This window comes from Pseudopodoces humilis, chromosome 10, assembly GCF_049639895.1.
Source record: "Pseudopodoces humilis isolate 2021_Gansu_Grassland_sample_001 chromosome 10, ASM4963989v1, whole genome shotgun sequence".
In the NCBI taxonomy this organism is placed as follows: Eukaryota; Metazoa; Chordata; class Aves; order Passeriformes; family Paridae; genus Pseudopodoces; species Pseudopodoces humilis.
Window position 1 is genome coordinate 22,295,928 of NC_142209.1, and position 25,111 is coordinate 22,321,038.

The following is a 25,111-nucleotide window of genomic DNA, read 5'->3' on the forward strand; positions in this document are numbered from 1 at the left end:
ATTTTTACTCCAGCCTATTCTTTCTGCCCAGGGAGCCAGAACTCCCCAAGGTTTACCACATCTTCCCGTGGAACTCTTCTAACTTTCTCTCTGTCTTCAACATTCATGTCACCTCCCTGCAGTTTTTAACTTGAAGCCTTTGGTGTCACCTCCCTTGCATTCCAAGTTTCCTGATGCTGCAACACTTTGCAATTTGCTGGCATCATGGTGCAGCCTGACCCAAAACATATCTGCCTGTCTTTTTAAGCCCTTCCTTTCCAAAAGGTGACCTTAGCTGTATGCCACATGAGGAACTTCAGCAGTTCAGTTCAGTTCTTCTGGGATGCATGTTTGTATGTGGTTGCAACAAAATGCTGTAAACTTCACAAAGATACAAGGCTATTGTTCAATGATTCCTTCCCCTGCAAAAACTCAATAACCTCAGTCACACCTGTGACCCTACTCTTAAGAGTTCCTGAACCAACTGCCCACTGCATCAGGCTATCCAACAACTGTCTGCTGCAAACTTCTTTCTGGAGGGAACTTTCTCCTTTTCCCACTGCTAATCACGGTCTGGGACACAGTTTTTATGGTAAAATTACAGGTGAGACAGGTTTAGCTTCCTTGGTTGCTCTGTGAAGATCTGGTACCTTCTTGCTGTGGAGGTGAAATCTAGAAGTAAATCTTGGACCCTTTGCTCTCTCTGATAATCAGAGAAGCCTATTTATGATCTCCATAAAAACATCATTTGATGCAGAATGCTTTCCTGTATTTCCATGAAAAAAGAAAAGCAGCAAAATACTTAATTTCAGACTATATCTACCACAGAGTCCTTATGGTACTGACTACCACCACATCAACAAGACCTTTTCAAAGCATGGGTTACAGCAGACTTAGTATTTTTCTGAGCTTTTCACATTTGCCTTCTCAACTAACCTCTAAGTAGTCCAAAGATCGTATTTTTTTCCCCTACTAAATAGTCCCTTCCCCTGAATCTTTACTAGTAAAACATTCATTTTCCATGACCAAGGAAAAAGGATATAATGTGCACATAAAATGGCCAAGCTCCTTCCCGTAAGTGTATACACTGGGCTAGTTTTACTAACAAACAAGAGATTTCGAAATATTTATCTGCAGGGATAGAATAAAGGATTCTAAAAACACGTTTTTCCTGTTAATATTATTTGCAATGCTCAGAGCACTTCAGCCCAAGGTCCTGTATGACCAGAGTCATTAGATGTTCCTGCAGCCAGAAGGTAGCTAACTAAGTAAAACAACAAGACTGGTAAAAATAAAAAGCCAATGTTTGATAAAAACCAAGAAACCAACCGCTGTCTGCTAAAACAAAAGCCAGAACAGGGACCTGAAACTAAACTAATCCATCCATATCTAAGTGTCATTTCAAAACAGTTAAGTGTGCCCAAGTCTACCAAATGAAACAACTTTATAGAACCACAGAGTAATCTGAGTTGGAAGGGACCTTTAAAGTCTATGTTATCCATACCCCCTTAAATGAGCAGGGACATCTTTAGCTAGACCAGGTTGATCAAGGCCCTCCAGCCTGGCCTTGAACATTTCCAGGGATGGGGTAGTCCCAACTTCTCTGGGCAACTTTTGCCAATGCCTCAAAACTCTCACAGTAAACAACTTCTTCCTTATATCTAGTCTAACTAACTTATTTTAGTTTAAAGCCATTAGCCCTTGTCCTGTTGCAGGAGGCTGGGCTGAAGTTTGTAACCATCTATCTTGTAAATCCCCTTTAAGTTCTGAGAGACCACAATGAGGTGTCCCTGGAGCCTTCTCTTCTGACCCCCAACTCTTTTAGTCTTCACAGGAGAAGTACTCCAGCCCTCTGATCAGTATTATATCTGATCATATGTATTATGGTCCATAGAGCTGAGACTAGTGTGGGAAAGAGACTGACAGTGAAGAATGAGGCAAAAAAAAGTGATTGAGTACCTCAGCCTTCTCCTCATCTGTTGTGACCAGCTTGCCAGCTCTGCTTATCAGGGGTTAAATCTACCAGGCATTACTTTTCATTTACAAATGGCACAATCCCCCTGGGCCACCAGCTTCAGTCAGTCTGTGGGTGTTACATGCTGTCCCTTTGCAAGAGAGGACAATGCACCAAAGATGCAGCAATCCAGGGACCCTGTTGTGCTGCTCCACCCCTGATGCAAACAGAGCAAGGAGAAGGGGCAGTCCCAAGCCACTACAGAGACTAGGACACACACAGCTACTGCAGGACCATCCACACAGACAAAGTTTTCAAGTGACCTATGATTTTAGCTTGATAAGTAGATTTTCTCCAACTATGTAACTCAGTGCAGTCATTTGTCACTGAGCTCTAGGGAGCCATCCAGAGGGAAAAAAGAATCGTTTTGCCACTGCAGCCTGTCACCTGGGCAGTCAGCATCTCTCAGCACTTGTGCTGTTGTATAAATTACATCCCTCCCAGCTTGGTCAAGTATGTCCATCATTCAGCACATATGTAATCTTTGCTATTTTATTGTCTCATTGATGGAAGAATTAGCTGCACAGTGGGAAACACATTAAGAAAGAACTACCAATTATTTTGCCCTGTTACTGACTTCTTTAATCCCCTGTAATCTCTTCTAAGGGGGGATTCATATCTACTCAAATCACTTCACAGGAGACATATATAATGTAACAGAAGCCCTACACACGAAAACAAACAAAAAACCCAGCTTCTGGTACTCCAGAGTATCAAATGCACCAGCCATCACTGGAGTACAGATCATAATTTGCAAACAGCATGCAATGGACTGTCCAAACTAACCCAAATTACCTGATCCATTCAGTTGGGAAAATTATTATCACCTAGGCCATGACCTCTGGTCCTCCAATAATGAGGCAACCACTGCCTAACAAGAGATACCTGGTATTTTTCTAAGCATCTTATGGTGCTCCCACCTGCACAGCAAGAATTTATCCATTTCAGAAGCTGGCATTACATGTGGTAAGGCCATTCAAAAGCTCTTTTCTGGTTTGGAGATATAATTTGTGCAGGAATTATGGCACAGGATCCTCAATCACATTATAGGAAAGAGATAGAAATAGATATAGGAAGAGATTAACATTTTTAATTTTGCTTTTGGTGAGTTTTGTTTGTTTGTTTTGTTTTGCTTTTTCTGTATTGACATAGGGAACTGAAGCTGCTGATCACTTTTGCAGCTGAGATGGGAAAAAAAAAAAAAAAAAGATTCAGATTCAGAGAAGGCAGAGGTGATGGAAGAGGCAGGGGAAATACCTAGTCAGTGCCATGTAGCTCTTGATAAATGAATTTAGAATGCAGAGCAATTTTGGCATTTGGTTGTTCCCAGGATCTCCACTTTAAAAGAAAAGATTTCTTCTGAGTTATCTATACACCTTTCTCTTTTCCATAATAAGCGTCCTAGTGCATGCAGTCTTCTCAGCCTACTGCTTCAAGTTGGTGTTACTGCAATGAGCACTCCTGGGAATAGCCTTCAGTTACCACTCCCATTGGACTAGGGCATTATTATAGTAGACCATTAGTCTAGTTGAGCTGCTCATGTCAGCATTAAAATGTAGACCCTTTAAATGACAGAGTTTTTATCCACTTCTCAATGCAATTTCAGAAGTTTCTAATATACAATACCTTAGTTGGCAAAACTGGCTTACTTGTAGGACATCTGCTGTGCAGTAAAAAAAAATGAATTAGATCTGTCAAGGCGTTTTATTATGCTCATTTTGATCCATATCAGCTGACACATACTGACTTTCCAATTCAAGATGAAGATGTTTTCTGAAGTTGTGATTAGATAAAGCCTGAGCTGTTTTAGAGACACTTGGGAGAAGAGGTGTTTATAAGGGGTTGTCCACTGTGAACAGTTTAAAGCAAAAACACATATAATTTATCCATCTGTTGCAAATGGATCCATCAACATGATTAAGAATGATTAGCATTTTAACAAAAATCTATCAGATTTAATCAAAGTAAAGGAAGAGAGTCACAATACATTAAAAAATACAAAGAAATCCTTCACTGCAAGCAAGGCTTCTTTCAACAAAACTCAGCAGCTAGAGCATTTCTGTTCTTCACTACCTGTGTATGCATGACTTCTCTAATCTTAAGACTTACCATGATGCAAAAAGAAATAATTTATCAGCTCAGTATCTGTGCAGATCTACATAGTATTAATTACAGTATGCTTTGCAATAAAGATCCAGGCTCTATAGTCTTAATGCTGACTGGAGAGGAATAATTACAAATTTGACTCTGGTGCATCAGCATGCAGTAACCACAGAGCAGCTAAAGGGGGTAAACCCCTGGGACTGTGAGGTTTTTCACTCTCTGGTGGCTATATTGTTTTCACCAAAAGAGACTAGGGATCACATTGTTTCCTAGAATTCACAAAAATGTTACCCCAAAAGTCAGTTTATCTCTCTTAAAAAAATGTATCACCAACTTTAGGATGCTTGTGGAATTTTGTGAAATGCTTAACATAACAGCTCTGGGATCTATTTAGGATTTAGAACACTACTAAATGCCAATGCAGACAAACACAAGATGATTTGGGACTCTTCATAAAAATAGTGCTATTTATACACTTAGCTGGCTCTGCGATTTAATGGTAGAGCTGCTGACCTCATATGCAAAACCATACCATTATGATTGTGGCATCAATGCATTAATCAAAATGACAGAGGGTCTCATGATCAAATGAGAGAGGTTCCTCTACTTTTTATGATAGTAGTGCTTGTGATACAGCCATACTGGATCCATCTGTGACTGAACTGGAAACCAGCTATTTTCTATACTCAGTGGAATTCTGATTTATGATGTGCTTGAAATTACTGTGGATTTCTATTAAAGACAAACACTTTGTGGTAAGGTACCATACTTACCTGTAATTTAGTTATGTAACAGTAGTATCCTCCACAGACCCCACATCCTCTGGGGTTTTATGTTTTTCAGATATGCAACTTTCAGAGCCAACGTGGCATTTTTTAATAGTTTGGCCTTTTTCCTGAGGCCCTAAACAAACCTCAAGCCATGAAGGAGCAGAGAATTTATACAGGTCTGCACAGACTCAATCAGCAGTTTCCTTTCCACTGACATCCACAGGAAGCCAGCATGTATGGAAAGATGGGGGCATGCAGACATCAACAATTACAGACAGGCCACTTTTCCCACATTTGGAAACGTACAGCTCAAGGCTAACTATTTAGTCAGTGTCTTTAGTGCACGAGAAACCTCTACTAGCTGGCAGATTTTCTCTTTGAAAAGTTTATTAATTTATTCTATTACTCAGCATAGGCAATGCTAAAGTAAAGGCTGCAGGATGACAAAAAAGGGCCAAAGAAAATGACATTTTAGGTGAAGCCATAATGTTCAAATGTGAGAAGAATGCTGGCAAGTGTACCACTTTAAAATATGCTTTGTGCCTCAAATATTTTAGGTACACTCACTGATCCAGCCACTAAAATCAAGCTTGGAAAAATGACACACAAGCTCATATAGACTCATACATCCATTTAACTTTCTTACATATTCTGAGGATGATAGGGTCAACTGTAAAAAGAAGAAATTTATGTCCCAAGACTGCAGCCCTCTTGTTAGTTCATTTCAGTTGTGCACTTCTGGACTGCTTATAGAGACTTATCTGTGACTTCGTCCTTGGAAACACACTCCCCGGTATCATCTCTTCTGGCTAAGGATTCTTTACACAATAAAAATTACTGACTCAGGACCTATCTAGAAAAAGAAACTGCAAATTTAGGGAACTAAGGTACAAAAAAGTAACCTACCCTTCCTCAATTGTAACAGAATTCATGATGATACAGTTTGTTATCTTAACTTTGTCTTTTATGGTACACATGCTGCCGATGATGGAGTGTTTGATGGATGTCTTCTCTCCAATTTGTGTGGATGACCCAATCATACTGTCTGATCCAACCTTGGGAAGATAAGAACAGAAATTAGCAAAAGTACATGGAGTTCTTCGATATGTGTAAGTAAACCTCTCCCAAAGCATGTCTCAAGCACTCATCAATGAAGTTTACCCTGCTCCACCCCTGAGGGATCCTTTTCAGAGGAAAGACCTGAGAATTTAGGGCCCACCCCACAGGCAGACAGTTTGACAGCCTTCCCAAGGTCTGTTAGCTTGGTAAAACTTCATTAGCAGATCTGGCTCTGTAGGCTTCATGTAGAAAGGTAAGCATGGCAGGCACAGTCCTGCTGGTACTCACTGGCTTCACTTAGGTTTGCTCAGTGAGACCTGTCAAAGGGAGGCTTGAAGCTGGTATTTGACCAAAACGCATTAGCAAAAAGCAAAGCTCAAATACGGATCCTTTCTGAGCTTGGTGTCCTTAGGAAGGCAAACTGCTCAACTACCAGGAATTGCCATTAGGGAAGAAGAGGCTGCAGTGCCTGACTTGGGAGTAAGATAGACCTTTTACCAAATATTTTAAAAGAGAGAGACTGAAAGGCAGGAACCCACGAGCGAGCCTAGAGAAGACTCTGAGCTGTATCACCTATGTTCTAGCATTCCACACTTCAGAACTTGGCTTAGTTGTGAACAGTAGGACTAGTGAATTTTAGAAAGCAGTTCTTGAAACAAAGTGGTTGCAGACTACTGAAAGAGCTGAGATGGGAAAAAGGAACACTTACCATGCCTCTATCAGTGATCTGTGCAGACCCATGAACCAGTGGCTCTTCCAGACCCAGATTAAGCAATAATTTGGGAACCTGCATGAAAAAACCCACATCACAAATTAACATTATAGTGCTGTACCCACATACATAAACATCTCAAAGATGGCTTTGGTTTCCATTGCACTACTGTATTTGCCATAAACATTTTAACTTATGGGAAAAGGTAGGTCACTGCATTTCAAATGTCTACCAGTTATATGTGATTTATCTCCTCCAACTTTTGTAAAGGAGACAGGTACACTGCTACCACAGTGCACTACATGGCTCCTTTCAATTCAGCTTCCCACCTGTGGAGAAGCAGTGGATCAGCAGCAGCAAGCAGGCTGGCTCCAGCTGAACACAGTGACATCCTGTATGTTACCACAATGTCTAGTATCTGCCATTCCAAATGCAGCTCAGCATATTTTATACTGTCCAGTAAAGTAAGGGAAGGAAGAAAGTAGTAACAAATACAAACCAGTAAACTGGCCTAAAGAGATGACTGTGTCCAGCCCATTCCATAAGACAGTATTCTGAGGCATGGGCAACAAAATTGTATTTCAGATGTTTAAGTAGAAAGAAACTAAAGTTGATCAAGTGGCTATTCCAGGTGATAGAAAGCTGCACAAGAAAGGGCTCTTGACAGGGAGAAGGCAGGCATTAGATAAGCAGACAGAGCAGCAGTGGTAATAAAGAGAGACACAGCCCATGAGGTAGCCAAGAACAAATCCACAAAGAGCAATTCTGAACTGGCTCCTTAAAGGAAGAGGAGCCAGCATTGTAGGAGGATGGGATATCACTCCATCACTCCTCCTTTTGTGGGTAAAAGAGCAGCCTGAAGCATTCTGCATCTCCTGGCATCAGGCTAAGGCCAAGGTCACACAGCACAGAAGTGATGACAGCACAGATGGGGATATCAGGGGAGGTGGGAGCGTTGCAGCAATGCACAGACACAGTGCTACACAGTCACTGGCAGGGGTGATGCAATGTAGGATGTCTCTTGGTAGGATAGAGATGGTAGTCAAAGGAACACAGGACACATGGATGTATGCGGGATAAGAGCTCTGTGTCACAGCAAATGGTATGGCCGAATGACAGGCACCATGTGCTGGAGGTGGTGTGGAGCTCTACACATGCTGCTTGGCCAGCAAGGATGTGGGCACTGTCTGTCCATCTAGGAGGCCATCTGGAGTCTCAGCACAGTGACAATGCAACTGAGCTTGCCTCAAGGGAGGAAGCAACACTCATTAAGTTTCCCTTTTCTCTACCCAAGTACCTATTTTTACCAAACTCTTAGAAAAGCTTATTTCCAAGATCTCTATTGCTCTGTTAAATTTGGCTGAATGTTGCCAGCAATTTCCAAAGCTGCTGTTAAGGAACTGCTGTACAATACAATTCTGTAAAATTACTTCCTTAGAAAGCTGGGATAACAAGAACCGATGTCTAAGAAGTGAACCTCAAAAAGCAAATCCCACACATCTGAAGAAGATGGGATCAGATGAGCTCACATTTCTGAGCTATCATTTCAATTTGCTTGTTTTCCCCAGTAGATATTTTCACATCTGTAGCTCTTTATATCTTGAAGTTGGCCCATCCCACTAGACTTGGACTTTGTGTATTTTTTAAAAAGCAAGAGTAGATTAGATCCTTCAGTCCAAGGTGCAGGCACTACAGAAAACCACCAGGTTACCAGAACACCACAAACTAGGCAAATTTGCCTGGGTGATGCCGGCTGGGTGAAGGGATGTTGTCCTGACATGTCACCTGACACAAAGATCCAAGAGAGAAATGCACACTAAAGCATACCTACAGCACAGGTTGGAAAGATTCCTACTATCCAGTGTTGATCTGCAGGAAGGGAAAAAAATGAAGAAAGGCTCTTGCCCGCCTCAGTGGAAAGGTTGTGTGGTGAAATAAATAAAGGATTTTACTGGGCAGAGCAAAGCTCTTATTAGAATCAGTCAGTGGTAGTACAGACTGAGGGGTAACCCACAAAAGCTACAAGCTCAAGCAATTTGCTCTGAAAAGAAAGGTTAGACTGGGGGCAGGAGTCAGAGGGAGTGCCTGGGTCAAGGGAAGGTTTAAGATGTGTTTGGATTTAATTCATCTTACAAAGAAACTATTTCCTGCTATTGAAGATAACTCCCTCCTGAACCCACCTGCCCACACACAGGCTGCAGGCATCCAGAAACCCAGCTGGAAGTGAAATGATGTGAGCAAAGTGTTTCCTCACCAGAAGGGCAATGGGTTAGGATGCCATTCCTTCCCACAGCTACTGGACTGGACTGCTACTGCTGTGTGAGTCTGTCCTTTGGGACCTCAAAGTTATAGGTCCCGACTTTGCAGGAAGGGGATCAGAATCTGGTCTCTGAAGGCCAAGATAAGAGCAAACCAAACACCCAAAATCTTCCTTAGAGACCAACAAAACAGGTAACCCCACCCCCTCTCATGAAATTACATGTGCATCTTTTATGAGGATTAGCAAGAAAAACAAAATGCAATGGAACTGAAAAAAGGAACTACTTTCTCACAACTCCTCATTAAGCTCCATTTTATGTTTTACCTCCACATAGTTTCCTTAGAAATTTTACCATCCTGAAAGAGTTCAAAATTCAAAGAAAATCCTTTCCAACACTGAAGGCCCCAATGTGACTTCAAAACACTAATTCTTTGTACCACCCAGAAGCAAACATACTTCCTGAACTAACCAAAATGTAGAATATTTAGGTTAAAAAAAACCCAACCAAAAACAAAAAACCAACACAAAAAAACCCACATGGAGTCTGACTGGCTTAACTCAATAACATTTTACTGAAGTGGCTGCTGCCAAATGTACACGCACACTTCCCTTAGCAAGTGGTATTCTCCCTTAACCCTTTGGGCACACTTATTCCTGCTGTTTTTGGGAAAGTTTTCTGACAGCAGTGTTGCCTCTCTTCCCCATCTCCCTAAGCACAAAACAAATCACTTTATTTGTGTTCCTCTACAAGCATCAAGGAGAAAGAACTCCAGTGTGTAAACTCATGCTGCCATTCTGCAATTCTGGTTTGCATTAGTTAATACATTAATGCTGTCAAAAAGAAATCAACAAAGATTTTTAGAGCAAAGGCAAGACAGTGACCACTTCCAGAATTCCCAATACAACTTTATCACCTTTCCAGCCACACTCCCAGGAATCTTGAGTCTTTCCTTACTGGTCTTTCAAAACTAGAGGAAACTGTCCATTCCTTATAGCAATGACGTTCATCACTAGCAGGAGCAAAGTACAGAGAACTTGTACATTGCATCAGCCCATGTAGCAAAAAACCCCCCAAAAGCCAAATCCCTGCCCCACAAAGATATTAAGAGCTTTTAATCATCAGCTTGTTAGGTAGTACAGGATTTCCCTATCTGTGATTTTTTAATTTTATGAATTCTCATTAGTGTGAAAGTGAAAGCTTCAACAGATACTGCATCAGATCAAGAGTTCACCTACATACCTGGAGTACCACAGTAGGAAAACCTGTTCATAAAAGGCTTATTTTATAATGGAAATCATTAAGCAATTTAAATGAAAGGGTAGTTTAAGTCTTTCTTTGAATTGTTAATAATCTTTGCTATTATCACAAACAAACATCTGCTAGAGAGAGTCCAGTCAGAACTGATCTTACTTTTAGGACATGGAGGACATTGATCAAATGAGCTATCAAAGCTACCTTCATTCTCATTTTCCACACTTTGTGGCTCTTTGGTTGCAGGTCCCAAAAGACCACAAGAGTGTATAGGGTGAGGGTTTTCTCAGCTAAATCAAATCTAGAGTAAATCAGTGACAGAACTGTTTCCTGGCCTCACATCCTTATCCAGCAAGCAGTAGGGTGATGTGCCTGGAAAATGTGGCACTGGTTCAATTCCCACATACTCCTCAGCTGTATCACAGGGAGTCACTCCTGCAGGGTGAAATGTCCTGTAAGCTACTGCTGTATTCCCTGGTGGCACTACTGTATTTTCCTCACCTGTCTGTTGGCTTCAATGTACAGCCCAAGAGTATTCACTCGGTAGCACAACCCCTCCTTCATGATATGGACGTAGCAGCGCACTTTTCCTTCATGGAGAGTTTCATTCATATCTCCTCTATGATCATTCCAACAAGAGTTATCTGGAGCAGGTTTCAGCAAGCTATTATCTTCCTTTATGAAACTACAAATGTCTGGAGAACACACACATGCATGAAGTTAGACAGGATTTAATGAAATACTTTCTGAAGAGGAATACTATTAAAATACTGTTGGTGAAGGGAAATCTTCGCCTCACCTCATCTCCATGGCTAGATACTCAGCAATCATTAACAGATTTTATCACATGTAGTGAGTAAGTGCTTATTTTTATTCTGCAGGTGTGAATTAAGGAATCAGGACAGATGCAATGTTTCGCCCAAGGTCACACAAGGAGACAACAGAAATGCTAAAAATAAATTCCAGGATTGGAGATCCTGTCCAGTTCCCAGTGCAGGGTGGTTACAACTTAGTCTGTTGTCCTACCCAATTTTAGGAACTCACTCCTAAAATTACAATTTTAAAAATGAATCTAACTTTTTATCCAGGAAAAAAAAACCACAGAGCCCCTAGATGATTTGCTTATGGTTTACACCAAAATAAGCGAGGACAAAAAAATTTATATAATAATAGTACACAATACTGTTTGAAAAAGAAATATGCTAGAAACTTTGCTAGGAAAAAAAAAGCTGAATCTCTAAAACAGTGTTTCAGGCTACTTCTGTGCTCTACTTCATAACTCAGCTGTAGCATATGGGCTTTAAAACTTCCATAAACCCAAATCTTTGGTATTGTACTGACCTAGGGATGCTTGCTCTTTTTTCTTTTGGTCCTCTTCTTTGTTGTCTAGTCCTTGCTGCAATGATGCAGGAGAAGAAAACTGTTTCCTAACCAGATGTGGAATCAGTTCACTCCGGAGAGATGTGATTGTCCTGGAGAAAGAAACACATGAAGTCTGTGAATGCTAAAACTTATATCTTCATTTTCTTTGCATAACATCATCATTTTGCACACTTCATGAGGATGAATTGAAATGGCAAGACATTAAGACAATGTCCACTAGTCACCTGCTTCCTCAGTGCATTAAAATATAAAGGAATATTCAAAATTAGGAAAAAGCTTCATTTTCAGAACTATATCCCCAATATTTTAACATAGATTACTATAATTTGTCATCATCCTATAATTCATACTTGTGTGCAGATGGAACGCAGAAAGTACCAACATCATAATGACAAAAACTGAAGTGCCTTTATGTGGCTTAAAAAGTGGCATCAATTGACAGGAAAAGAGAGAATAAAGTGCCAGCAGAGGAAAAACCAAAGCAGCTCCTTTTCTTTGTGATAAAAACATGGAAACGCTCAAGGATATATAAAATATCAGATCCTTAAATTAAATTTTTTGATGCATATATTAATGATATTCTTGCTCAAATGACACATCCAGATGATTTTAAAGACTGAGTCCTTTAACCAGGAGAAATTAGGACATTTCAGTTTAGGTCCCAAGACTTTCATGCTCTTTAGATGCTCCAAATCAAAACATGTAAGTAAGCAGAAAGCTTCCAGAGGCTTCAGCTGGCAATACACCCATCTTCCCCTTGTACAGATTTCAATTTTTATAACATCCATTGTGATATTGCGATACTAGGAGGTGGGGAAATCATGAGGAATTTTATCCCATGCCACCCATACCTGAAACAAGGGTCCCAATCACTAGATTATCTCCACTTTTGCATTGATTTATACATTGCAATGAGTCAACAAAAAACTCTCCCAAAAGACAAATATCAACGTAGAAAGTCTATTGTGCAATGGGATTATAACCCTGCTAATTTAATTTCGACTATGAGAAGAAAATTTTATTTTTCAATAAAGTATTTGGGAAAAACCCCCAAATCAACAGCTTTTACAGTTGAAGTGCAGTCTTAAAAGAGCTTTATTGTTGTTTCATTATTTTAACAATCTCCATTTAGTTAGTGAATTGTGGATTATTTAAAGTAGTACTTGGGAAAATCATGCGGAAAATAAACTCAAACTTGGCATGTGTAAGAGGAAGTGCTAAACTTCAGAGGAAGGATTGGGACAACTAACACAGTGAGTTTGGCTAGAGGAACTCAACAAATAATAACCCACAAAGAAAGAGGAGTTGTTTAGAATGGAAGACAGCAAAACTAGGAACTAACTAACAGATTAAATTATGAAAGGCAAGTACTAGAATGAGTACAGTGAAAACTATTTTGGTTGGCAAAATCTCTAGCAAAATGGGATCTTACACAGTTCAAACTTTAAGACCAGCTCAAAGCCCACCCAGGCCCCTGTTCAGGTCAATGACAATGAAGCAGACCTAAGGACCGAAACAGTCCTTCCTGTCTCTAACTTTGAAGGGAAGATTCAGATGTGATTGCCAGTTCAGCCCTATGGACAAATACAGTGTGGTTCTTTTTCTTGACAAATTTTTTCTTCAGTCCTCAGCACAGGTTGTGTCACATCCTCTGTCCTGCAGCCCACCTCTGAAATTTTCCTTTTATGTTTTATTACAGACAAGGAAAAGCTCTAGTCTTTAGTCTCTCCTCCTGCTTGAAAATAAGATTATAATCACCTTCAGATAGCCATATTTCAGGAACTAACGAAGCAAAACACTTCATTCTTTAATCACTGAATTTCTGCCTGCTAACCACTTACAGGCGCGCTCTGCCGCGGCCACGCCGGCCCCGCGCTCCCACACACGTGTGGCTGTGCAGATGGGCAGTTTACTAGCTCACAATGTTTGCCTGCAGCTGTGCCATTCAGCAATGATTTCCTGCTTGGGTTTTATACTTCATCCAAAACCGACAATCCTCTGTTTCCCTCAGAGGCTGGCTATGGCATTTATAAGATATATTACCTATAAAATACCCAAGTATTTGGCAGTCTTAAACAGTCTGATGCAGAGGACAACACAACACTGTAGGAAATGAAAGCAGTGGAAAGGGGAAAAGACAAAGTTTTCCAGTTTTGCTTGGTTTTTGATGGTTTAATCTTTCTTGGCCAAACTCCTGAAGCTTTCCTGCAATTCTCTGAAGTGCTAGCCACATTCCTTTGCCAAAGGTGGAGCAAATCTCTGGGTCATCCATAAGATGTGGCTCAGAAACACATCCTTCTTACTGGAAAAGGAAAACCAGGAAGGTTTGCCTCTGCTTGCTGCTGAAGCAATTTATATGCAACATTAAAGGAATTTGTGTTTGGAAAGTAGTAAAAATACACAGTAAGGCCCTCTGTGAGAAAGATTTGGGAATTTTTTGCAACAGATCTTGCAAATTAAGATCTACGAAGTGATAGCGTGAGACTATTATCTGACTGTCAACAGCAGGAGAAACCAAACATCTAGCTGGAATTAGGAAAGGGATTTAAATCAAAGGAGATGCAGAGGGACTGAAGACCCTTCATTAAGAGAGGCAAAAATTAGCACAAGTTTGGAAGAACCAACTGGCCTGTAACCTAGTTACAGAAGAAGACAAACCAAAAAGGTTTCTGGTCTAGTGTATTTAAAATCCTTACAATCAAATCCCAAACTTCACATGCCTGTATTAAGGAAGAAAAAAAAAAAAAAAAAGACTATGAGCTGAAGAAAGCATCTTTTTTTATTCTCTTCAGGTTTTAGAACTTGAAGCCCCCTGGTTTCTAAAGCTCGTTGTTTTCATTACCACCAAGAAGTGAAAATGAAATATGCACTGAGATCCACAGAAGGAAAAATCTGCTACAACCAGGAGAAAGAAAGTGAAGGGGTGAGCGGAAGGAGAGGAGGGCATACAGAATTTTGGCAGAAATCCAATTCTAAGCCAACGTGGAGTAAGCATGCTCTTGACACCTCAGAGCAAACTCCAGACGGTAGAGAGCATAAACATGAACCTGCCTTTGAGAAACATTTGCCAAAATAAATATGTTTTCATAAAATCTAGCCCAAGTGACAGGCCCTTTTTCATGACTTTTCATTCCCTAAACTTTTTGAAGTTCTATCTGTCTGTTTTTACCTCAACAGAAAGTAGCAGGTTTTCAATTAAATCACCAAAGATGGAGAGTGCTGTTAGATGTCTGCTTGTAAATGTAGAGAGGGTGACACACTAATCCCTGAAGCACCTTATGTGCCTCCAGTATCCTGAGAATAAGAGTAATTTTGAAAGGACTGATATTGATCACATTTTAAGCATGCAAAAAGAAGTATTTCTGGCATGGAGTCTGCCATTCATGCAGCAGGTCACAACTGCAGGTGATGTTGGCAAGAGATGGTGCATAAGTGGGGGAAATGAAGACAACTGGGCAGTTGAAATTCATGGTGCAAGTGCAAGAAAAAACTGGGAATTCAAGTGAAGATGAAATATTTAAAAATCAAAAGAATCTCCTGGAAAATTCAATCTTAAATGTACCTAAGAGCTTAGAGCACACATCAGTTACTTGTAGTCATCTATGCAGATTGCAGACTTAGGCAATATAAACCTAGAATATTCAAGGTTAATTTTATTTAAAACCTAAAATATTAAGGTGCAAAAATGGCTACATGGTCAGACAACTGTTATTTTACCAGGTATTGTTATTACCAGCAAGACATAATTACACCTTTAGAATCCCTTTATTGCTGGTCCCTGCACTCTATGTATTCCCAGTGTTTCTGGGATTTTTGCATCTCAGTAAAGGCATAGATAAGGTTCATGCTAATTAAAAAGTTTTACTCATGAAAGAACATTGAGTGAAAACACCCTAGGTCAATAAGCTTATTATTTGAACATAGCTATGCAGAAGTTTTCAGAGACTTCTAACCATAAATAAACTTAAAACAGTCTACAACATGGCAGAATTAAGTTTGTATCTATGTATGTTATATTATATTACATTACATTATGGCCCACAGAGGGCCAACTTTTACTTGTTGCTGAAATACAACTGCCTCTGGGATGCAGCTGATTGAAACTTCAGCAAGAAATGAAGAACAATGTAGCCAACTGAAACACAAGAAGAGTTTTGGGGAAAAAAATCCTAATACTGTCCCCTTATAAAAAGACAAAAAAGGATTTCACAATGATGCTTTAATGGGCTGTGATTTCTGCTCTTAGATATTGCTGGTACTGCTTAGATATGCTTAGGTATTGCTGGAGACTCTGTCATAGGACACAGAAAATAATGGTTCTGACCAGTGATGGTAAGGAAAGGAATCTCATAAAGTATTTTACAATAATACAAGAGTCTACTTGAATCTAAGTTTAGATGGTCTTGCACAAGTCTAGGTAACTGTAGGTGCTGTTTGGCCTGATCCACAGCAGGAATAGGAGCATCCACAGCTTCTGTTTTCTGCAACTAATTCTCACCAGCTTCAGACACCCTGAACACAACTGTCAGTTCCATTTACCGGCTGTCATTCATTTTAATTTTCCACATTTAATGTTATACACCATAAAATAGTATTAATGAGTATTAGCATTCTAATATCCTCCCTGTTTTATTAATCTGTGATGAAGCATGAAATCTACTCTTGCTGTCAGCACCCACCTGTGAAATCTGCTGTTACCCTCCATGGGCAGTTACAGGGGGCTTGCCTAGCTATCACTGTCAGCACAAGCAGCTACATCTACAGGTGCAGACAGTGTTTGTGATTCCCCACTACAAACAAGCAGATCATTAGCCCTTTCATACCTATTTGTATCCTTTCTTTTTTCTTTTTTTTTTTAAACAGGCAAATGTTAGCTCTTGTACAGCTCTGCAAGCATACACTGGGTTGGGTTCTGATCTTAGCTCCATGGCCTTCAACAGAGATTCTTCAGATCACATCAAAAGAACATGAGGCTGTATTTCAGACTGGTACTAATAATTAATGTTAGAAATGTATACATAAATACAACTAAACAAATCCTAAGGCAACTTACAGTTTTGGCCAGAAAGGAGTTGCATGTTTATACAGAACAATAAAGATGTAAGAAAAAGGGAGGGAAGAAGAAGAAAAAAAACTGAGGGTGTATTGGAAGAAAGAGAAAAGTTAATTCTGAACCCTGTAGGTACATAGTTCATGGTTCTCATCGTTTAAAGGATAAAGCCAAATAACATTTAAAAATTCCATGTAAGCTGGGAGCTCTCTTGTTGAATCTCAACGTTATTTTCTCCTGATCCTTTGATGGAGATTAAAAATTTCCATGTGAATACAAAGAAAGAAACAACAGTTACTCTGAGATTTTTTTTCCCTGAGCATTTAATGCTCCAAACTAGAGCAGCCAGCCAGCCACCATTCCCATCTCCTCCCCCCTCCTTCAAGAAAAAAAGTCAACTCACTTTGAAGAAAAGACAAAACAGACAAAACAGGGTCAGGGCAAGGGGGATTAGGGAAATGATATTTATATCATGGACCAAATTAAAATGTCAATGCAAGAGGCAGGCAAACAGCCCATGCCACATATATACACCAGGCATGTTTCCTCAAGGAAACAGGAAAGAGATTTGAAAAGAGTTAATGCAGTCCTGAGTTAATACCACCTGCCTCAGACTCAACACCACTTAAAAGACAGTGTTTGGGTCCATTTCCCACAACACCGTTTTAACAGGCACAATGGTAAAAGGAATTACAGGACTTTTACCCTTCTTCTCACTGATTCATTACTAAAAATGCTGGAATTTCTGAGACATGCTAAGAACGCAGAGAAAGCAGAGAAGGACTACATACAAAAGGAAAAAAAAATCAAGTGATAAATCTCTTGGGTGTGCCACATCTCTGCAGAAGGTTAATTCTGCCCTTACATCTTGCAATAATACTTTTGCTTTTGTTTGGTGTACCCAAGACCAACTACAATAAAGGAAAACTCCAAAGTAACCAGGTAAGCCAAAAAACAGTAACATTAATACCATGCAATTAATTGTGCCTAATTTAATAACTTGCAGCACTTGTCAGTGACAGCATTAAACATCTGTTATATCTTCCTATGTTCTATTTCTCCTGTTCTACTCTCAACATTTGGACCACAAAAAGAGTAAGTATATTTCTCACACCCTGCCACCATTTCATATTAATTAACTATCAGTGTCTCTTATTTTTGAAGTTAAAAGCTTAGGGAGAGGACAAGGAAATTTTGAGAAATGTTATACTAAAATGTAATTCCATATGACTGCATTTGTGCTTCATTTGTCTTTCCATACTATTTTCTAACTAAAACCTTCAAGCCTGACAGCAACATACTCCCAACGCTCACAAGAACGTGCATGACTCATTCAAAAGCCATTACACAGCAAGCCAGTAAAACTGCACAGCTTTGCTTTGCAGGCTCAAGTTTATGAATGACTTCCCAAAGCTGCAGAATCACCATCAAAACCCCACATTCCCGATGATGGAGGGAAAACAGAAGACATGCAAGTGACAGTCACAGACACCGTAACACGGAGAGGAACCAGATCAAAGTATGAAAGGGATGGTATGGATGCAAACCACATAAAAGCTGTTCTCAAGTTCCACCAAGTCTGGATGCAGTTAAAGGAGCAGGGATCTAGCTTCCACTTCTGCCAAAAAGCCCTTTGGGAAACAAGGCAGCTTTCTGAAAAATTGACCACAGAAATTAAAACTCCTCAATTACATACTCAAATCCTTTGAAAGCGTGTGCACACGCAGCTCAGGTCATCTAAGTAACCTTACCTCTAAGTCCACTTGCCAAACAACCAGCAACACCCCACAGCTCCCAACTAACACAGCTTTTGCACCGGAATGCCAGCAAGTTTAGACATTTTTAGAACTTCTCTCTGACCAAAAGTCTCTGAGGCCGTCGGAGGCCACCCAGGGTGTTTGGCAGGTTGTACACACTGCTGAGGAATGGCTCTCATTCATTCCCAGACAGCATCCCATTCTTCTGAAACAAGCGCACCTGCAACAAATGTGATTCCCTGCCAGAACTCATCTTTCCCGTTTCTCTCCCACCTCCGCCTTTGCAGCCATCTGTTTCTGAGTTACCAACTTTTTTCTAAGTGCCTTTGAAATTAGGCTCCTTTTCTGAAGAAGAAACATAGGTATCCTGACAATTTGCCTAAACAAACACACATATACGATGCATTTGATAAGGCTGACATGTATCCATAAACCAATGAGTTATGTAAACTTTAGGTGCATAATTATGTATTTAGATAAATGGAGTTAAACTCTTCAGACTTGTATAAAACATGTTAAGTGTCAGAAAATACAGACCTGGCTGTAGGTTCACGTGGGCAACCTCTTCCACCTCACTCCACTGGTATTGGGAGATGCCCACACGACTTTGCTTTTCTCCATGCAGATACTGTGTTTGGTGGTCTGCAATCAAACAGACCTATCCTCAGTCTGACTAATTTCTCTGGTTTGGGAAATAAACAGGAAGCTCTGGTGTGTCATTCAATCCCGCTTCCACCTACCCAAGTACCATTTCTACATCCTTCTCCCCAGCACTCTACCTTAACTCCTATCCTCTATACTGATTGCTAATCCTTGCTCCACCCCTTCCTGTAGGACATATCTTGCTCTTTTTACCACGATGTTTGCAAGATGATCTTGTCTGTGATAAGACTAAACTTTTTTTTTGTCTTCACTTTATCCTTTCTTGAAGAACTTTGAAAGCTTTTTGGCCAATGAATCCCATCTCCTCTTTTTCACGAGACAGCTTTTATTCATAATATTCTTTCCAGATGGTATTAATCCACAAAAGTTTGGTGTAAAATGCTGTGTGAGCTACAGATCATCTCTGCATCTTTGATTTAGGGGAAATACCACTCCTCTCCATTCAGCTCTTGGACTTCTTCAAAACCAGTAGCTTAACTAGGCAGCATTCAGCATTTCCCATAGGCTATTTAAAATGTCATACTTCTCTTGTTTTTAGTTCTTTCTCTTTACTTAAATTCACAGCTGCTCCTCTTTGATTCAAGATTGTTCTAAGATCAACCCTTATCTCACGCTCTAGACTCCTTATCACATTCAAAATGGAACTCAGAGTACCATTACTGATTGAATGATGGTTCACTAACTTAAGGAAGACACTTCTTAACTACTTATTCATGTATGTGTGCCCTATCATCACTGGTAGCATTTACTCTCCCATCTATAGGCAGGAAGTTAAAAGTCTCCCACCACAATAATTCAATGCAGTAATAAAGTCAGCAACAGTGTTACAGACATACTTATGACTGTTCATGTTTCATTTGCCTTGCTAAGGCACAATGAAATTTAACATTGAACTAACACCTGGAATAAAAAGACTATAAGAAAAAGTGAAATACTAGGAAGACAATAATTGTTTTCTCTCTTTACCCAAAATTTAACCGGTCAGTAAAAGGAGACTCAGCATTTCAGAAGGATGTGTCAGTGACTGAGGTGCTGTAGAAGAAGAGAGATTTAGAAGCAAAACTGAGAAGAGCATAAAGGAAAACATTACCTTGAAAATTGTACATTCAGATCAACTGAATGGAGAATACAGGGAATTATGTTTTCCACTGCAATATACATACATATGATATCACAGTCTAAGGATCCCACAGGGAGATGCCCAGCAAGGCAAGATAATAACTTTACCCAAAGTATTATCTTACATGCAAGTAATGCTGGGTACAGAAAATTTACTGCATTGATAAAAGAATGCTTAGGGTGATACTGCCCAAGTGGCAATGATTTAAGAAGAAAAAAATAAAGGGGAAAAAAAAGCACACAAAGATGGGTAAGCTAATTACTTCTTGGCTCCAAATTTGCATCTCACATGAAGACAAAAGTCAGCTTGACTGAAGGTAACCCAAGGAAACTGAAACCGCATCAAGCAGTGGAAAAAATAGTTAACCATTTTTAATGTTTATTATCAGATCAGAGCAAGCCCAGCTGTGGCCACCAAAAGGGCCAAGAGCACATGACACAGGAGGAGAATCTGAGGGAGCTGGGTTTGTTCAACCTCAAGAAGAGGAGGATGCGGGGAAACCCGATTACAGTTTTCCACTACCACAAGTGAAGTGATACAGAAGACAGAGTTTTCCAAGAGGGGCACAGTGAGAGGACAAGAGGCAACAGATGCAAGCTGCAACAAGGGAAATGTTGCAGTTGTTGTTGTATGTCCAATTGGGATGTAAAGAAAATAACTTTTCAGTGAGTGGTACTCACTGAGTGGGACAAGGCCCAGTTTCCCTCCTTAGAGATTTTCAAAACTCAACTGCAAAAGAAAAAAAAAAACCCTGAGCAACACAAAAGTTAGACTTGAGCAGGAGGTTGGACTAGATCCTGCTAGACATCCCTCCCCACGCTAAATATTTCTGTGATTCTATAATTGAATGACATCTTTCATTCCCTCCCTAAATTCACTTTTCTTACAGAATCCAAAGTTTTATAATATGATGCTGTAAGTCACACTAAGATCATAAAATTAAGACATTTTAACTTTTACCTTAGAAAAAATTTCCATTAGGAGCAGCTTGGGTGCACAGAATACTATGCTGTAACCAAGCATGCTTTGGTATGTCAGGCACGTGGCCACTATGGAGTATCATGGTCCCACAAAACGGCTTGCAGTTATTGATGAAGTTGATCAGCTCCAATTTGGCATATCCAAAGATATATCTACTCCCAGGTAGTATGCCAACAGGAAAAGGAATTGTATTTCTTAAAGAAGGCATTTGCTTAAAATCATAATGTGTTTTAATCTAGTTTGGATCACTAGGGTCTTTCCCCCTGAGGTTTCAGGAGTAAGCCTGATTGGTACCATGGAAAGATGGTAACAGTAATGATACCCTGGAGGAGGAGGACATCAACAAATTTTAAATCCTGGCATTTCTAGCAAGAAGCAGGGAAAGCTCCAACAGCTGGATATGTTTGACAAGGAAAGGAAACGTGGAAGATTAATTGCCATTTCACATTGTAATAGATTAAATGCACTAAGGAGGAGCCTGGGCTTGGTTGATTGTGAGGTAGTTTTCCCCCTTTTTCTCTTGTTTGAAAAGCTACAATCTATTTGCCCTGACTTCACAGAGTACACTTCCTGTAGAAGCTATTTGTTTATTTATCTGTTTTAATCACAAGGAAAGTATTCATTATAAAATCTCTCTTTACAGCAAAGGAGAAACCTTCCAGCCACACGGCTGACACATGTTAACTCGCAGGTATTCACAGAGCAGGTTCTGTTTTAAGCCATCTTTCAGGCAGCTACACAAAGACCACCAAAGCTGGGTGTTCAGCTCTGCCAGACCTCCCCCAGCCAGCAGCCCTTGCCAGGAAACACAGGTGACAGCCTGAATGATAAAAAGGCATTTAGAGGGGAAAAAGAAAAAAATGCACTGGTTTAGTCTGGGCAGTACCTTAATATAAACCTGCAGGGGCCTTTGTGTACAGCATAGCACACAGCCATCCAAGCAGGAGCTCCAGAGACAGTCACTCACACCTCCAGTTTCCAAAGATCTCACACTGCCCTGCCCTTTATCGAGGGAGGAGAAGGGTGTCTCTGCTGCAGCTCTTTTCATGGCCACAGATCTCCCAACACAGCACTGAGACAGCAAACCTTCCTCTCCCCTCTTGGTGCCGGCCCAGCAGAGGCTCTCTGGACACAGCAGAGGGGAGCTGAGCAGAGAAGTGTGCTCTGGGATTGCAGCTGAAGCAGTTTGGAAAGGCAGAGCACTGTGACCTCACACAATTTGCTCTTATTTATTTCAGCAGTTACAAAAAAAAAATACCAACCCAAACCCCAGTGTTTAACTTCGTAAATAAATCATACTGACTTTGGCTATAAGGTTTACTGCAAATTTGCTCAGTTCAGAAAAGTTTCCCTACTGGCAAATTCTGGCAGGCAGCTCTCCAGCACTGGAAGAACTGCAGAGAGCTGATTTGTTTTCTGAGCTACAGCTCAGACTCTCACGGGGTGCACCCTGAGAGAAGGGCTCCCCAGGGAAAGTGGATCTCCCTGGTGGCAGGCAAGATATTAGCACTCAGCATTTCCAGGATAAGGCACTGTGAGTTGCTAACTCAGACCTTTTGAAGTGAGCACAGTGCTGCTGTTTATCATTCTTGCATTTCCAGTACCACACATGATCCTTCTGGCCACAGGAAGAGCTGCCCAGATGAATGCACCTGGGAAACTGTGGCTTTTTCTGCATCCAAAACTTCAGAAGAACTAGATTCTGAACAAAATGGTAATTTGCAAAACACATTACTAAACACAATAACACTTTACTTTAAGATATGTGAAATATCCTAATATATAAGAGGAATATGTGTGTTGTCAATTCTGTTTTACATATGCCTACACAGTCTTTAGAATGAAGTCTGAAGATCTTATGTCACAAAGTACATGTGACACTCAGGTGGAGAACAGAGAACCCAGAACATCTGAGCAAATACACATCTGCCTTCACCAAATCTGAAATGGCCAACATTCAGAGATGGTGCAACTAGGGTGCCTAAAGAAAAATTGCCAACAATTTCCTATTTTAAGTTTCTGTCTTCATCTGTTTATAAACTTTGCCAAAGTGTAACTATTTTGGCTGAAATTACCCATGCCAGGTGTTTCCCTCAAGCTGATTATTTTTTGGATAGTGTCTTCAAAAATGTCTCAGCTATTTCCAAGACCAAAATTATGGAAAAACCCCTTTGTTTTGACCACGTTAAAAATATTTCATCTGCTCTGCTGAAAAGTTCTTGCACTTCCATGCTTAGAATTTGGCACAGCACAGGGTTGTCTTTTCGTCTGGGCATTACATTTGTAAGCAGGAAAAGTGCCCATACTACATCAGACTAAGTCTGAAAAAACACTGTTTACACATGCTTGGAAGAGACCTGTTTGGTTTGGGTTTTTTCCTTCTAAAAGGTAGAAGTACTTCTACCTTGGGCATGCTCCATTCTTTCTTTCCTGCAAGGTAATTGAAGTACTCGTGCACTGTGCCACAGAGAAAAAGAGTATGCTCCAGGCCAAGGTTATAAACGCTGAGATGGATATTCTTTGAAGTTTAGAGCATCCCATCTCCTTTTGGTGGCTGACCTGAAAAGTGATAAATCTATGCTGGTAACAGCTACTCCATTAGCAAGAGTCACAGTAGACTCACTGATTAATTCTATAAGTGCCACATACATAAATATATACACACACACTTAAAGAATATCATGGTAACAGTTTGGACACTCAAATTAAGCTAGAAGCATGTTGCTTATACCTCAATTGAGACCTTGTGTGTTCACATTATGATACAACCCTTAAAAACACACCTATTTTTCCTCTCTCCACAACCTCAATCTCCTCTTCACCCAATGCAAAGATGGACTATGCCCTGGGGATGAATCACCTTTGTGTAATGAGGCAGAAGAATGACTGCCTCATTTGTTAGAACATGTGTGTTAAATGTACAAGGCAGAGGGCTGCAAGAGGAGAAAAGAACTGCTAAGATGTAAGGCAAATGAATGATGCCTGAAGAATTGATTTTTTTAATTTTTTTTTTTTTGGGTAATTCCCTTCTGTCTGAGGATTTTATGGATGGTGCCAAATGCATAACATAAATCTAATTTCTTCATGTTGCCATTGATTATCACCCTGCAACAGCTATCATCAAAAGATTTTTTTTCTTTTTTTTTATTTATTTTTTCAACATTATTTTCAACATTTTTTTTTCAACTTTTTTTTTTAAACATAAGCTCCCTGTATAATGTTAAAAACTGAAAAAAGGTATACCTAAAAGAAAGATGTTTCAAACCCCAGCTCTTGTGTACCCTGTTTTCCCATTTTCAGAAGGGCGAAAACCACTGCTTCACTAACAGAGGTGCTGAAAATGTCAATGGGCATTACAGAATCAGTGATTAGCACCAAGAGGAACGTATTTACTTTTACCTTTCCAAAACAAAGTATTTAACTTATCTTCAGAACATGGTTTAAACAGAGAATAAGCCTGGTGGCTTTCACCTGAACTACGGAAGTTGTGTATAACACTGAACAGTATCTCCCTCCAGTAAACATCTCAGGTAATAAATGAAGCAATGGTCACAGAAGAGGAAAAAACTCTCTAAACAAGGTACAAAGTCATGTAACTGAGGCCGTACCATAATATGTGGGAGAAACAAACATAAAAAGTTGCACAGGGAACCTCAGCTGTGGCATTTATTATTTGGCAAGTGCTACAATTTACAAAGTTAGTATTTTTAAATGTGGCTTTTTGTATGCTCAAACTGTAACTAAGATTTGATTACTATATCCCTAGCAAGCTCTGCACTGATAAAATTTGAGAAAAAATATTTTGGGGACCTTATTGATTAGGACCACATGCTGCTTTGCTTTAAGCAGCCTTGATCTGGCTTTGGACTTTCTGATCTACCTCAATGAAGGGTGAAAACAGCAGTCTCCATAATGCCTACAGGTTTCAGCTTCGAGCATAGTAAAATTCTAACAAATATAACAAATCTTGCAGTCTGTACCTGCACAACTGACTTTGGGCACAATGCC

The 25,111-nt window shown here is 40.0% G+C and overlaps 1 protein-coding gene across 3 annotated transcripts in view; it reads right to left on the reverse strand.

Moving 5' to 3' along the window:
- EIF2B3 (eukaryotic translation initiation factor 2B subunit gamma) overlaps positions 1-25,111 on the reverse strand; it is a 99,407-nt gene that overhangs the window by 18,702 nt on the left and 55,594 nt on the right. For 2 of the 3 annotated variants that reach the window (XM_088060484.1, XM_005521097.3), the window contains 4 exons: positions 11,491-11,621; positions 10,651-10,844; positions 6,635-6,712; positions 5,773-5,921 (listed from right to left, as the gene is read on the reverse strand). In XM_088060484.1, the coding sequence (XP_087916610.1) occupies positions 5,773-5,921; positions 6,635-6,712; positions 10,651-10,844; positions 11,491-11,621 (552 nt within the window). Of the gene's footprint in view, positions 1-5,768; positions 5,922-6,634; positions 6,713-10,650; positions 10,845-11,490; positions 11,622-25,111 lie in introns of those variants that run through there. The other variant, XM_088060483.1, reaches the window with a different exon arrangement.